General features: G+C 34.6%; 1 protein-coding gene across 13 annotated transcripts in view; it reads left to right on the plus strand.

Moving 5' to 3' along the window:
• MAP3K4 (mitogen-activated protein kinase kinase kinase 4) overlaps nt 1-15515 on the plus strand; it is a 205585-nt gene that overhangs the window by 168605 nt on the left and 21465 nt on the right. For 7 of the 13 annotated variants that reach the window (XM_074187981.1, XM_074187980.1, XM_074187988.1 and 4 more), the window contains 8 exons: nt 33-194; nt 1987-2120; nt 2647-2725; nt 3541-3619; nt 7347-7446; nt 8462-8581; nt 11691-11791; nt 12480-12560. In XM_074187981.1, coding sequence (XP_074044082.1) covers nt 33-194; nt 1987-2120; nt 2647-2725; nt 3541-3619; nt 7347-7446; nt 8462-8581; nt 11691-11791; nt 12480-12560 — 856 coding nt within the window. The remainder of the gene's footprint in view (nt 1-32; nt 195-1986; nt 2121-2646; nt 2726-3540; nt 3620-7346; nt 7447-8461; nt 8582-11690; nt 11792-12479; nt 12561-15515) is intronic. The other 6 variants (XM_074187977.1, XM_074187979.1, XM_074187978.1 and 3 more) reach the window with 6 other exon arrangements.

The raw sequence follows: 15515 nt of genomic DNA on the forward strand, positions 1-15515 counted from the left end.
AATTAGAATCATTCTCCATTTGGGTTTTTTAGGATGATGCATTGCAGCTATGCAACAAAATAAGTGATGCCATTGACCAGGTGGACCACATATTCACATCAGAATTTGATACCGAAGTTGATGAGTCAGAGTCAGCTACCTTGCAGCAGTACTATCGTGAAGCCATGATTCAAGGTTACAATTTTGGTTTTGAGGTAAATGCAGAAAATAAGACTTGTGCTAAGAATTGCAATGGGGGGAAAGCCCATAACTAAATGTAGGTGAAGTATTCTCAAATTTAATTCATAGTCAACCTGAAACTTGGTTTTAAGTTCTTACTTGCTTTGAGAAGAAACCTTTGTGTCTTTGATATTTTATTTTTCTTCTTTCATAAAGAAGCTGCGGTTGGGAAGAAAGAGGGGAATAAGATTTCTTGGCCAAAAATATTTTATATCTTGAAGAAATACCTGAAATTTCTATAAAAGTGGTACATTGAAAAAATAGCCTAGATGTACAGAATATTCTTTTGATTATATTGAATTCATTTGAACATTCATAATTTATATTAAAATTAAAACTTGATTTTTTTTTAGATTATAGGATACTCTGACAAATGTTTATATTAGTAAAAATATTCTCTTAGTTGAATGATTTTTACTTATAACTGATAGATAATCTATCAACGCAATTTTTGAGATCATTATTCATCATAGAACTGATTCATGGTATAATGAATAGAAAGCTGATCTTGGAGACAAGAAAACCTGGGGTCAAAACCTACTTCATACATGATGGTCTCTGTGACTCAGAGAAAGTCACATGACCACTTGGTGCTTTGAGCAATTTTCAAAGACTCCAATTCATAGATAGAAAGCTAGATACACAGTTAGAGTCTCCTAAATCAATGAAATAAGTGGTCCATTTCTTATTTCTAGTCATCAAAATTCCTAACCCCATTATGGCTTCCTTTTTCCTAGAAATTCTATTTCTTATTTTTTAAAAAATACTTTTTTATTTCTTATTTGATGAGAAAATAATTTGTAATTTTTAAGTCTCTCTCAGAAGCATAGTACTCAAGACTGTCTTGTGTTTTAAAATATATAAATTGTTGAAGAACTTAGGTTTTTAGATTTAAAATCTCCCTTCTAATGATATATCTCAAATGAGATAACATGTAAAAGTTCTTTGTCAACTTTGTAGCACTAAATATATTCTATCTATGATTGTCGCCTCATCTTATAAACGAGGATACTGACCCCTGCCCCCCCCACCCCGGAAGATTATCTTTTGTCCCTAGTTCACATATCCAAAAAGTAACCTCTATGGGCTTTGAGCCCAGAAGCTTTGAATCTGAATCAGGAAAAAAATAATGTGAAACTGATGGACGTTCCTGCCTGTGGCCTTGGACACATCACTAACTACCCTCAGTGAAGGAATTAGGGAGTTTTCTTAGAAATTCATTTTCATATACAGTATATTAAAATGGATTACACAGATTTGGGAAATAGGATTACTTTTTTTCATTTTTAAATAAAATCAGTGTTTTAAACCAACATTGTATAAACAGAGAGGTGTACTTGAAGTCAGACAGTCTAATAGATACCTTATCCCAGCTACTTGTTTAATCTTATACAAATAGCCTAATATCTCTAAACCTCAGTTTTCCATTTCTATAAAAGGAGAAGGGGTATTTATTTTGGTCTTTGAACTTTGTACAGTTTTTGTGAGTAATGTTTTTAGTAAACCTGAAGGCAATATAATATGTATTGTGTGTGTGTGTGTGTGTGTGTGTGTGTGTTTAATTACTATTGCTTCTTTTAACATTTCTGCTTCTGCATAATGGCTATTACTGTTTTTGCATTGGAAAAATTATATATCTGAAAGGGGATTGATAATAGTCTAGAAGATTCAGATTACAAGCAGGCACTTTTAAATAAACAGTGTTGCAATGTTATAATTTTATTACAGTTGTTGGAATCCTAATGATTTCTAGTGTTTAAATTTCAGTATCATAAAGAAGTTGTTCGTTTGATGTCTGGAACATTTAGACAGAAGATTGGAGATAAATATATTAGCTTTGCCAGAAAATGGATGAATTATGTGCTAACCAGATGTGAGAGTGGTCGAGGCACCAGGCCCAGGTAATGCTCAAGTGGATTTCTTTTGTTTGTGAATCAAATAAAATCAATATTATTAATAAGCTTCTTAAACATTAAGTGAACAGTATCTACAGATACTGTATATGTATACTGTTCTTTTGTCATGCTGGTATCCTGACTATTAGAGATAATGAAGTTAGTTTTTGTTTCCTTGAAAATTTCTTAGGCAGCTAGGTGGGCGCAGTGGATAGAGCACTGGCCCTGGAGTCAGGAGTACCTGAGTTCAAATCCTGCCTCAGACACTTAATAATTACCTAGCTCTGTGGCCTTGGGCAAGCCACTTAACCCCATTTGCCTTGCAAAAAAAAAATTCATGTTGAAATTATTTTAAAATGTAATATTTTTTGTTATTTTGAACTAGATTATGAATAAGGATTTTCTTAACCTTTCCTTGGACAATTCAGAATCTGACAATATTATTTTTGTGGAGTTAACATTCCCATAAATAAGTTAGAATTCCTTTGTATTTCCTAGTTTTTTATTTGTAGTTATTGAATTCTTTTAACAGGTGGGCAACTCAAGGTTTTGATTTTCTGCAAGCCATTGAACCAGGCTTTATTTCAGCTCTTCCTGAAGATGACTTCTTGGTATGGAATTAAGGTTTACTTAATTTTAAAATTAGTGTAGAAGTTAAGTATTTGAATATATCTTAATTTTTTATTGACTTTGCATCCAGTTTTGTCTTACTCTTTTTTTACATAATTAAGCATAATTATTCAGTATTTGATAATATGAAATTTTATACATATTCAGTATTTCTTTTTTTATTTTATGCCAGTATTGTACTATTGATTAGATTACAATGTATATATTATAAATTAGATTACAATGTATATTATATGTGTATATTTCTTCTAAAACACCAATTTGCTAGTTTCTTTTATAACTCTCACTATAGAGACACTTAATATTTATTGCCTTTAATGAAGACAAAATTTAGTTGATTACTTACTCACTAGAATTATGCATTATTATTTTGTTCCTTTAAAATCAAACACAATAAAATATTAAAAATAGAAATATAGACATATGCTTTACTCAGAATTAAAATTATGATATCTAAAGAGCCATTTTTGTATGTATAACAATGAAATATACCTAAGTATGCAGGCAGAAAATTATTTAGGTTAATAAAAAAAAAATTAGCAAGTATTCTCCTCTGTAAAATAAATCAGTGTAGATAAATTATAATATTTAAAGTGTAGCACATTTATAAAAACAATGCTTTGATATGCATTGAACTGAAAGAATATTTTTTCAGGTAACATATATAATGGTACAAGAAATGTAGAGAAATAGGAGATAGAGATTGCATTACTGTGCTAGATGAGATTATTATAAGCACTAGCAAAGACATATTATTTTATGGCACTTACTTCCTCTCCTTTACTTTGGTTCTTAGAGTTTGCAAGCTTTGATGAATGAATGCATTGGTCATGTGATAGGAAAACCTCACAGTCCTGTTACAGGTTTGTACCTTGGTAAGATCTAGCAGATACCGGCAGTTCTTTGGAGACAGTCTAATTTGAAAGAATTGGTCAGATAATTTATCTTCTCTGTTCTGTTATTCATAGGGTATTTTCAGTTTCATTTTTAGCATATAAAAGTGAATTGGTCATTAAAAAAATGTAGGAAGAATTTCAGTAAACAATAAACTAACTGTAGTAAAAACAGTTGTAGCAACAGTTATATGAACAAAAATTAAAGGATTTTGTACATTTACTATAAACTCAACATTAAGTCCAGAGTATGACATGGTTGCCAAAAAAAGCTTATTTTAAATTGCATTCATTTATTAAATGCAGCATGGTGGTTAGAATATAGGGTAGTAATAATCTTATTGTGTGTGATTCATACCACTCCAGACTGTGGTTCTCAGTTTTGGATGCCCTATGTTTAGACAAATTGATGCAATCATTCAGACATAGGAGAGGAAACTGCTATATGAGGATCAATTGAAGGAACTGGAGATATTTAGTTGTGTTGTGATAAGGACTTAGGTGAAATTATATGATCCTATCTTCAAGTGTCTGAAGAACTCTCCAGTGTGAGAAGGAAGATACATATTTTTTTTTAAATCATGAAATTAGAACTAGAGTTAGTGCTTAGAGATCGAAAATGGGAGAATTTTGTTCTTGTATAAGGAGATAGTTTCTAACAATTAGAGGTGATAAGGCACAAGAGCTAGTTCTCTCTCTCAGTGGAGAAATGCAAATTAAGAAAAGAAGAGCCACCTCTGGAACATGTTATTAAAGTACTTTAAATGTGTCAGGATGTTAAACTGATGGTTTCCAAGGGCCTTCTAACTTCTAGATTATTTCATTAGAATAATAGCATAAAAATGTGAAACTTAACACTTTATCCAAAAGTGATTGCTGAATACTGTCTTTGCATGTAGATTGGAAAAATAAATAAATAAAATGTAGGGAATATTTGGAGGTGCCAGGTAATAAACATTAGCTGGAATATAGAATTTGTTGAAAAGAATAATAGAATATTAGGCTATTATTTTTGTATTTTGGCAAAGCAATGACCACAAGACGTTGAATAAAGTTGGAGTTTAATTAAAATAAAAGGGTAATATTAACATGAATTCAAGGCTAATATCAATGTAATGTTTTCATTTCAGTCATTTTTCAGTCATGTCTGATCTTCATGGCCCCATTTGGGACTTTCTTGGCAGAGATACTAAAGTGTTTGCTGTTTCTTTCTCCAGCTCATCTGATAGATGAGGAATCAGACAAATAGGGTGAAGTGACTCGCCCAGAGTCACACTACTAATGACTGAGGTCAGATTTGTACTCAAGAAGATGAGTCTTCCTGACTCCAGGTCTGACACTAGCCTCTGTGCCACCTAGCTGCCCTATTCTCAATATAATAAATAATAGCAACTTTATAGCTTTAATAGCTAACTTTTTTAACATGAAGTTTTTAAAAATTCCTTTGTATCCATTGCCCCTTTGATATGAGTGATGTAATTCTTATTTTGGGGAAACAAAAGAACTCTGGGCATAAAGTCAACAAAGAGTTGAATTGGAATCTTCCCTTTATACATTATATATTTGGGACAAGTCACCTAAGTTCTCTGAGCTTTAGTTTCCTTATCTGTAAAATGATGATAAAGATCCTTGTACTACAGCATTGATGTGAAAAGCCACAAGCATCAACATACTCTGAATGTACCTTACATATGTAAATTTCTTTTTAAATTTAAAAAAAAATGTAACCCATCATTATCCTCATTTTTCAGATGAAGAAACTGAAAATTAGCTAAAATGAAACTGACCTAAGGTTTTAGTAAGTGGTAGAATTGGCTCTGGAGCCAAGTCTCCTGATTCTGAAGCTGGGACTCTTGCAGTTGCCCCATAGCTCAGACCACAGGTAGTTGCTTAGATCCAAAAGGGGGCAAGGAAAGATTCAGGTACAAACATGAAGTAGTCCCTTGGGAGCTTCAGTTCTGTACAAAGTGACCAGGAGCAGCTTGGGGAGCAGAGGCAATAGGTAGGGAGTAGTCATTGAAAGAAGGAGGGGGTAGTAGAGGCAGCTGGGAGGGGAAGGGGCCTTTGTGGTACTTTCTTGAATTTGGACACAAGAGATGGGAGTGTCATCCTTGAAAGCAGTAAGTCTGCCAGGGAGTCGGACCTGTCAAGTTTGGAAAGGGGGCTTGGAGCCAGGTGTCGGATGACTTTATGTTTGATCCTCGAAGCAGTAAGGAGCCACTGAAACTCGGGGAGCTGGAGAGTAGCGTGGTCAGGAATACACCTGCCACATCTTCTTACAGTAGACAGTCTTTGAACCCCGGACTATTCAACTGTTTCTCGGCATGCCGTGCCTGGGGAAGGAGAGATGCAGAATAAACTCTCTCCTGATCAAAGGGGGGAACATCTCCACTCTTAGGACTGTTGCCACCCAGGAACTAATGGCAGTTTTCCTTTCCTGCTTTTTGTTTAAGCAGTCCTGGGCCTTTCCCCTCAGACTGCTTTCCCTATACTTATTCCCCTGTTCTACCAGTACTCATTGGTTCTTATACTATATTGGATATGCTACACCATTGTTGACTATTTGTAATTTTTGCTTTGTAGCTTTACAAATAAAACATGGCAAAAACAAAAAGAAAGCATCCAATGTTAAACCTTTATCCCATTGGCTCTCAACATTCCTATACTCTAAATCATTATTCTCCAGAAGTTCTAAGTAGTGCTCTTCTATTAATTATTTCTCCCCCACTGCCCCCAAACTCTCATGAATATACTAGGTGTTGAGGCAGAGTTTTCCGAAGTTTTATGGTTGCTCCAGGTTAGGTAACCTAAGCCTGAGGGGCCCAGGTGCGATTAGACACTTGCCCAGCAGTGGAAGGAAGGTGCGTTCAGAGTTTGTTGATGCTGTGTTGAACTCAAGCACCACGATTGACTTGAGACACCTTACTGCAGGTGCATCGGTTGATCACATATTTCTGGGAGCCAGCCATACCCCAAAGAAGCCCTGCAAGATATAGCTGGCTGTATTTCCTTACATAGTCAGCATTGCACTGTGTTAGGAGTGAGCAACACTAACTTCGTTGGTACTGGTACTGCTTAGAACTGGTAGCGCTACTAACTTAGTCTCTGACCTAAGAGAAAAACCATCAACTCTCTAGGGTTCAGTCTCCTGATCTCTAAAATGCCGTAGAATCTGAAAATGTTGAACTAAGATCAAAATTCTTTGCAGATTAGAAAACATCTTGGATATATATATATACATATATATATATATATATATATATATATCTCAATCACAGAAATCAAATATTTTAAGTATTTCCATTTATAAAGTGTTATTTTTCATTGCAAATTTTAATGACCATATATTTGGTACCTGCTATATACTTAGTGAAAGACAGTGTGATGTTGTCTGAAGAGTGGCTTTCTTGGGAGTCAGGAAGCTGGAATTTCAAAGCTCATTGCTGACCTGATCTCAGCTCCGGCTTTACATCTCATCCTCCGTGTGACTTTGGCAAGTCACCGCCTTCTTGGCCTGGTATTCCTCTTCTTTAAAAATAAAGGGATTAAACCAGATTCCTTCCAATGTCTCTTTTAGCTCTCTAGCTATGGTTCCAAAGTCTATATATGTAGTTTAATTTTATTCATTAATAACATTTATATTTCATTTAACTAGGGCTGGTCTTTGACTATTGAACATCTTCACATTTGTTGTCTTTTTTCATTCTAGCAGCTATACATCGGAATAGCCCCCGTCCAGTGAAGGTACCCCGATGTCACAGTGACCCTCCCAACCCACATCTCATTATCCCAACTCCTGATGGATTCAGGTATTTGATGCTTCATCAGTCATTTGCATTATAAACTCCTTTATGTAAGAGGTTAAAACCAATGAGGCTGTCAGATTCTTGCCTCTGAAATCTTGGGGTTTTTTTTTCCTGCTGTTCTTTTTCTATCTATTTTAGAAAACTGTTATTTCTGTTTTCTTATGGTATACTTGCAGTTCTGTAGCTATAACAAAAAGTGGTGAAACTTGAGTACAGACAAGAGTTTTTCAAGATAATATAATATTACTTTCCCTATACCCAGTCTGTGGTTTTGGCAGTGGAGGCAATACTGAATAATGATTGTGAACATTCTTTGACTTAGTTGAGGAGAGCTGCCTGAGGTGCCAGAGGTGAAATGATTATCTAATAAGTCCTGGAGGTGGCATTTGAATACAGGCCCAGTACCTCATCCTCTGTGCAGCGCTACTCTGTCACCTTGTATAAAAAGAGCTATTCCTTGTGTGCTTTCTAGCCTTTCAGCAGTCTTATCTTTTTCTTTCTTTAGGAAAGCAAATTAGAATTTGTAGAACTTTGTGAACATTTGAAAGGAAAGTTTGATTTAAAAATGGAAGAGTTAGCTGTATTTGTCTCTTTTCTGCTCTTGATTTCCATTTGTATTCTTCCGTGGCACACCTCTCGACTAAATGTGGGGTTAGAAAATGGAGCACACAAAAGAGAAGATCCCTTGAATGTGGTGGCATTTCTGCATCTTTGGAGATATGATCTTCAGCTTTAAATTGGCTAGCTTTCATTTTGTCAGTTTGGGATTGCTTTTAGAAGCAGTGATTTTTTGTTTTAAACCCTTTTAGAGAATTTTTTTAAAAAATAGGAATTTTTTTTAGACATCCTGTGAAATTGAGTCTCAAAGGGAAATCATAAAAGTATATATATATATATATATTTTTTTTCATTTTTCAATTCTCATTTTTATTTTCTCATTTAATTTCAAATCAAAAGACAATTGATAGTCCAGGCCTTTTTCCAAGTGTATTTCCTGAAGTTTTCCTTCTTATCACAGCACTCGGAGTGTGCCTTCTGACCTGCGGAACCCCTGCAGTGCTGTGGCTGCCAGTCGCCCCGCCCCAGCCGGCAGCGACTCTGCGCCGCCCAAACCCGCCAGCAATACAAATGATACCAGGTAGTTCCATGCCACCAGTGTCATCTCTGTTTGCCATCCCAGATGCATTCTGCTTTTGATTGACATAAGGTGTTTAGAAGGAGGACTTGCCTCAGCCCTAGGATCTGGACTTCTGCATGTCCTCTCTGTTCCTTGGGGCTACACAATTCTTTTTTTTTTTCCTATCAGGATAATTAGATAATATGGACATTTTTATTTCTGGCAGAATTTGATATGAACCAAAATACTCCAAATTATTTTTCATCAGAATAACTCTAGAGATAGTACCAAAAGGGAAAAATTATTTTTTCACAATGGCATATCAGAAGAGTTTCTGAAGATTTCAGAGAAATTCTTTAGCTGATAACTTTAATGTGTTTCTTTATGGAATCATTCTAAGGATTATTGATTAGTTTTCATCATATCTTCTTAGAAAGTAAAATATGTTCTCCTTTGAATTTAATTATTGATAAAAAAAATAGAATCTACTAACTAATAAATAATAAATAAAATTAAAATGTAGATTTATTTTTTCTCTTGAGTTGGGCTGTATTTCTTTAGTTATTAGAATCAGCAAGTTTCAGAATAACATATAGGTCTTCTGAATAACAAGTACAGATAAAACATACCATACCTTTACTTGCCTCAGATATCTCTTTGGTAGTTATTTTATCATATTTTGATCACAAATTTTAAATAAAGATCTTACTACTTATGCACATAGTCTAGAAAGAATAATTGACCAGGTAATTGATTTAGTCACATTCTCAGGCTTAGTTAAGGGGTATTTACAATCACAGAATTTTAGCACAGGAAGGAATCTCAAAGATTATTTTGAACAACACATATTTTGAATAATCTTTCTCTGAGTAGTCATCTAATTTTGGCTTAAAAATACATTGGGAAATGAACTCATTGTCCCAGAAACAACCCTTTCTTAAAACAAATACAATGATATAAGTGTGCCCTAGCTAAATTGTTTGGATTGAGATAATAAGAGAAAGGAACTCTTGCGTACTCTACTTCTAAATTCTAAACACAATATTTTGGTATTTTTAAGGCATAGTGGATGGCCTCAAGATTTAAAAAGGGGAAAAGAATTAGTACATGCTTTATGAAATTTATATCTACAAATATTTGTAGCTTTTGATTCAAATTAAATATCAATATTTCAACAGCATTATATTTCTGAAGCTAAAAAATAATAAAAATTTTGTATAGATTATAAATTGTATACTAAAAAAGATAACAATTAACTTTGTAAAACTGAGATTTTTCCCATTTATTTTGTTATTCAAGGCATCTCACAGAAATTAATTCCTTATTTGTTCTCTTAATATTTCTGTACAGTATATATAAAATATCTATTTCATACGTGATATAATAAAGATATGGTAAAAAGTATTTCCCTAAAATGCAGTGCTAAAACTTGTTTATACTTTTTCCTAGGCTAATATTTCCATCAAAAATAGAGGAAAACTTTTTTGAAGCTGAAAATCTGAAAGTAACTCCTTATCTGTTGAAAAGGCTCATGATTTTTGGTTAAAGGGCCTTTTTACATTTGTTATGCTATCCAGTAAACTTAAATACCAAAAAAAGATAACTTGAAAGTTATGCATACAATTTTATATTTTCTACATGTGACTAAAACCCTCTTTTAGTTTTAGACATATAGTTTTTAAGATCTAATCTCCATGCAGTAAAATTCTAAAAGTCATAGATAATTATTTTATCTCTATGCATTTAGCACTTTAAAATATCATTAGACCTAGTCTTCTAACCATTATTTCAAATGTGTAATTCATGTGATGTTAAACATTTGCACTTTAAATATATCACTGACCAGTGAGATTTCCTATTGAAAACATGAGAAACTTAGAGTAGGTCGGGACTAAATTTTTAAAAAAAAAACTTTTATATAGCAACATTTTTATTTAATAATTTATATTTATATAACATTTATAGCATTTTTAATTTTGAAAATAAAAATTTTCATTCAATTGGCCCGACATCCCTTTTATGGAGATACAAGGAATCATATGAAACAGATGTTAAGTAATTTTCTTATGGTCCCTTAGTTGCATTGCTTAGGACCAGACCTCATGTCATTTTATTTACTCTTTACTTTTTTTCCTTTATATCAGACTTTTCAATCTAAGTTTAGGGAGTAATGACAGTAATATTATGTGGCAGGTACAGTTTTGCAAAGTTCTTTCCAAAAGCCCAGTGAAGTAGGTTGCACAGGTAGAGTTGATTCCCATTTACACAAAACTGCTAGAGCAACTGCTTGGGAAAAAATCTATGGAATTTAGAAATACTTGATTTATGTTTGCATACAAGTATATATCTTACATTGCACTCTGTGTTGGGATTCTGAAAATGAAAAATCATGAGGATTTTGAGGCATCAAAATTTTTGAAAATCACTCCCTTAAACCTACCTGCTATAGGAAATAAGAGCACAAATGCTACCATACTTCATTCAATCCCTGTGTCAGCACAACACAGCCTCCACTCTCAGTAGCTTCCATATACTCATATTCTGATGTAATCTACCTTGTTTTGTCTTATATTAACATTTATCTTCATAAATATTAATCTAATGTCTCATGAAGCAGCTACTTTTTGTACTGGAATAGTTGACTTTTCTCTAAATAATAATAGATTAGATTGCCCTCTCGCACTTCTACTTTGCTACCATTTTTAGTATTTTTCCTGTGTATGCTTTCATTATCTAGGGTTCGTCTGACAAGGAAATCTGTTAGAATTTTTCTGTGACAGATAATCTAAATAAAATTAGCAAAAATGACGTGGGTGGTGTGGTAGTGTATTTAAGTATTTCAGGAATCAAGGCAGTTGTATGTATTCTTTTCATTCCTGGAGTTCAGACTCTGAGGAGTTCCTAAAGTTAGTCATTGACAGTTTTCATTTATACATATATATCTGTGTGTGTGTGTGTGTGTGTGTGTGTGTGTGTGTGTGACCCAAAAGAAACAGACAGTTTCAGATTGGGTTATTTGATCCTCTTCCGTGGAGATGGAGCTAACATCTTCCCGAAACTTTCTGAGAGCCTTATTTAAGTGTAAGTACTGCTGAACTGATCCAGCTCAATGTTTAAAACGTTGAAACAGGGGATCCAGTGTTCCAGAAAATGATCGTTTGGCCTCCATAGCTGCTGAGTTGCAATTCAGATCATTGAGTCGACACTCAAGCCCCACTGAGGAGCGAGATGGTGAGTATTCAAGTACTTTTAAAACCATTTTCAATTCTAGTAATGTATTTCAATGTTCATTTCTTGTTACTTTCAGGGAGGGCAGTTGCCAGTGAGGGAAAAATTGAGGAGATAAAACAATATGAAGTCCTGTTTTCCCAAGAATTAACATGCTTAAGATTGTTCTTATCCTATACATGTTTTATAAGCACACTTCTTAGTATGTTATTTTAATTATAGAGTATTTTTAATAGTTTTAAAATGTTAAAGGGATATCATTTATATCTTTGGTATATATTAAAACTCTTCTGTAAAGTTATCAAGGAAAGCCAGGTTATAGGTGAGATGAACAGTATATTATTATTGTTACCTATGGAAGAAACCAGTCTTGATCAGGGGCCAAAGATGGATTTAATTTTGAACTCTTATGCCTTATGGTTTGTGTGATAGTGCTAACTATAGTTTATGTTCATTGTACTTCTAAAACTATACCTGCTGACAGTTCATCAGTTTGATGACCTTTTTCTACTATCAAATTTAGAGAGGGTTTTATCTTAAGTCAAATTTTGTTGGAGCTAAGATCCAGTTAGGAGAAGTAATGTCTGTTAATCAACACCATTCAAAGTTCCAGAATTACTGTCATGGTAGTACTGCTATAAATTGATAATTACTCATACATTCGAATTTAAATCAGAAATATTTCTTTCAGAGCCTTCATATCCAAAAGGAGATTCAAGTGGGCCAACACGGAGAAGTTGGGAGCTTCGGACTCTTCTCAGCCAAAATAAAGGTAAGAAGGAATGCTGCATTTCACATTCTCTAATCATAATTTTTAAGTGTGAGAAAAAGTGATTGAACATTCACTTGGGGTAATTCCTCTTTTTTAACCCTAATAACAATTTTAAGAAGATGACTTTTTAAAAAGCACTAGTTTTTTAGGACACAGTCTGATGCTTTTGATGGTTGCATTATATATTAGAACTTCCCCCTAAGTAGAATGACTACAGAATTCAATACATGGGATAGGAAGAAGGATTTTTGCTTATTTCTTTCATTAATTATAAAAAGTGATTAGCAAATTTTTAGAATGCTGCTAGACTTAGCCTATTGTTCCAGTATATTATAGATACTCTAAAGGATATGAAGAAATTTAAGCTGTTTTTCATTCCTATTCTCAAACATCCAGGACAGATAAGACGACACATATTGACTGACTCATAGAAGAGTGAAATGATACTTTAAAAGGTAGTAAAATGTTTTAACAAGTGGAATGATTGTCAAAGGATATTATAGTATTTGGGGATGATTTCACTAGAGTCAATGGGCCTTGAATAAAGGATAAGATTTAGATAAGTGGGAATGCAATTAAAACTTAAATTGAGTAAATATTTAACATCCCACTGTGGAAATTACTGTGCCTATATGTTTAGGAAACAAAGATTGAAAACGATTATTCTCAAGTCACAGTCAGGGGTGGAGTGCAGGGTTAAGAAATTTGTATAATATGGGCAAAGGAGATCTATAGACTAGTTGTAAGAAAATTTGTGACAGAAATCACTGTTAGCTAGAGTTACATAAAATAAACTAAAGTTATTACTGTAAACTGAAATCAGGGCCTATGGTGGCATGATAGTCATGTTTGAGTATCAGGAAAGTGAAGTGAGAGATGTTGTAGAGGTAGGATGAACAGGATATGAGATTTAAGGGAAGAAAAATAAGAAATAAGGGTTACTTTGAGTTGTGAATCTTGATGGCTGAGAAGATGGTGGTTCCTATAAAAGAAATAAGTTTTGGAGAAGGATTGTGGGGGAAGATAGAGAGCTCTACTTTGGACATGTTGAGAAACTAATGGAATATTGGGGGGGGGGTGCTGTCCATCAGGCCTTTTGTAATTATCAAATAATTACCAAAGTATCAGAAAGGCTCTAAGTGGAATATTACGGACCATCAGATCCTAGGGAAAGGAATAGAATAAAAGAAGCACAGAGACAAGAGTCCAACTTGTAATATGTTTGGGGAAAATAATAACTAGCTCTATTGAGATGTAATTTTAGATGTTTGTAGGGTAATAAGACTGGAGGCTTTTCCATCTAGTCTCAGCCAGTAATTAGTCGTTGCAACTCTGTACTCCCCTCAATTCTTGCATCCTTTACTCTGCATCATAGTGCTTTTTTTTTGTTCCATCTCAGACTTGAAAAACTAAACATCTCCATCATCCACTCTCAAAGGCAGCTAAATAAAATAAGAAATCATTCAGGACTGCTGACTTGAGGTCATTACAAATTCACTGTTGGACAAATGTCCAATGTCAACTGGATCTTCTTTGTCCCTAAATGCTCCCCTTCCCCCACTGAAAGTATTCTGAATCCTCCCTTCTTCTGTGGAGGAGATAGTGCTATAGAAGGTTGGTGGCAAAGCAGTTAAAATCATGTCATTTTCAGATGTTGAACCTTTTGACATTAACTGGTGGCAAAAACTTTCTTTTCTGGGTCTTTGCTAGTGGTGACTATAGAACCCAAAGGAGCAAGTCTAAGTTGGTTGCTTTCCAAGATGATGACTGAGGGCATTTGGTGAAAGCTTTGCCATTCTTAGGGCTCTTGACTTCAGGATCCTGAACTCTTTCCAGTAGTTTCTGAAGGAAGATGGTGGTCATGGTGGTGGTTTTACTTGCTTTGGTAGATGCTCCCTCTTATCTTTCCCTCAGGGATCCCTTGCTGCTTCAACTAGACTGCCTGGTCTGATCCATGGGTACCAGCTGTTGGCAGCTGGTGAAGTGAGCAGGCTTCTTCTTCACAGGAGTTACTTCCCAAATGAGGGTTGGATAGGAGGCAGGTCTGGTGGTCTGGAGTATTGCTCCTGCACCTCTCTGCCTGTATAATGCAGTTAGCCACAGTTGGTGCTGATGAAGAAAGTGGGCCTCTTGTCTATGATGAAGTCTTCCCTCAGCGATGACTTGTGAGTATTGGGCTGGAAGCCATTTCAGAACTCCTTGACATTATTTTCCATTTTCTCTTTTTCCCAAGACACTGACAAGAAGGCAGCTCTTCTTGCTAAGGCCAATATCTCTCTGTGTGCTCTTGATCCCATCCCCTTTCCTTCAGAAGACTGCATCCTCAATCATCACCCCATCTTCTGTGGAGTCTACAACATCTTTTTCCCTTTTGCCTTCAGCCATTCCCAAGTCTTCTCTATTCTGGGCTGTACCTTTTAGCAGACTCCTTTCAAGTTCATGTTCTTTCTTGCTCCTTCCTTTCCCAGACATACTCCTTTCCACTTACATGACCCTTCACTCGTACTTCAACCACTTGATGACTGGCATCAATATTCAGTTGAAACCACTTTCTGCAAAGTTACCAGTGATCTCTTCATTACCATATTTGATCGTCTTTTCTTAATCTTCATGCATTTTTCTACCTGACTGCTGCATTTTATACTTCCATATTTTCCTATTCTTTCTTGTTTCTCTGCTTGGCTGCCTGCCCAATTTTCCTTCACCATTTTTTTTTGATGGATCATCATCCATATCACATCCCTTCCCTGCGGATATTCCCCCAAGGTTCTGAGCTCTTTCTTAGTTGTCTCAGTTCCCATGGTTTCAACAATCATCTTTAAGCCAATGACATAAATATATAGGTGCATGTATATATGCATTTATATGTTTCTTTATATACATATATTCACACACATATGTCCTAGAATGTCTCCTTATGAAGGTGACTGTTATAATGGAAAACTAATTTTCACC

The sequence above is a fragment of the Macrotis lagotis genome, chromosome 5 (genome assembly GCF_037893015.1).
Source record: "Macrotis lagotis isolate mMagLag1 chromosome 5, bilby.v1.9.chrom.fasta, whole genome shotgun sequence".
Classification (NCBI taxonomy): domain Eukaryota; kingdom Metazoa; phylum Chordata; class Mammalia; order Peramelemorphia; family Peramelidae; genus Macrotis; species Macrotis lagotis.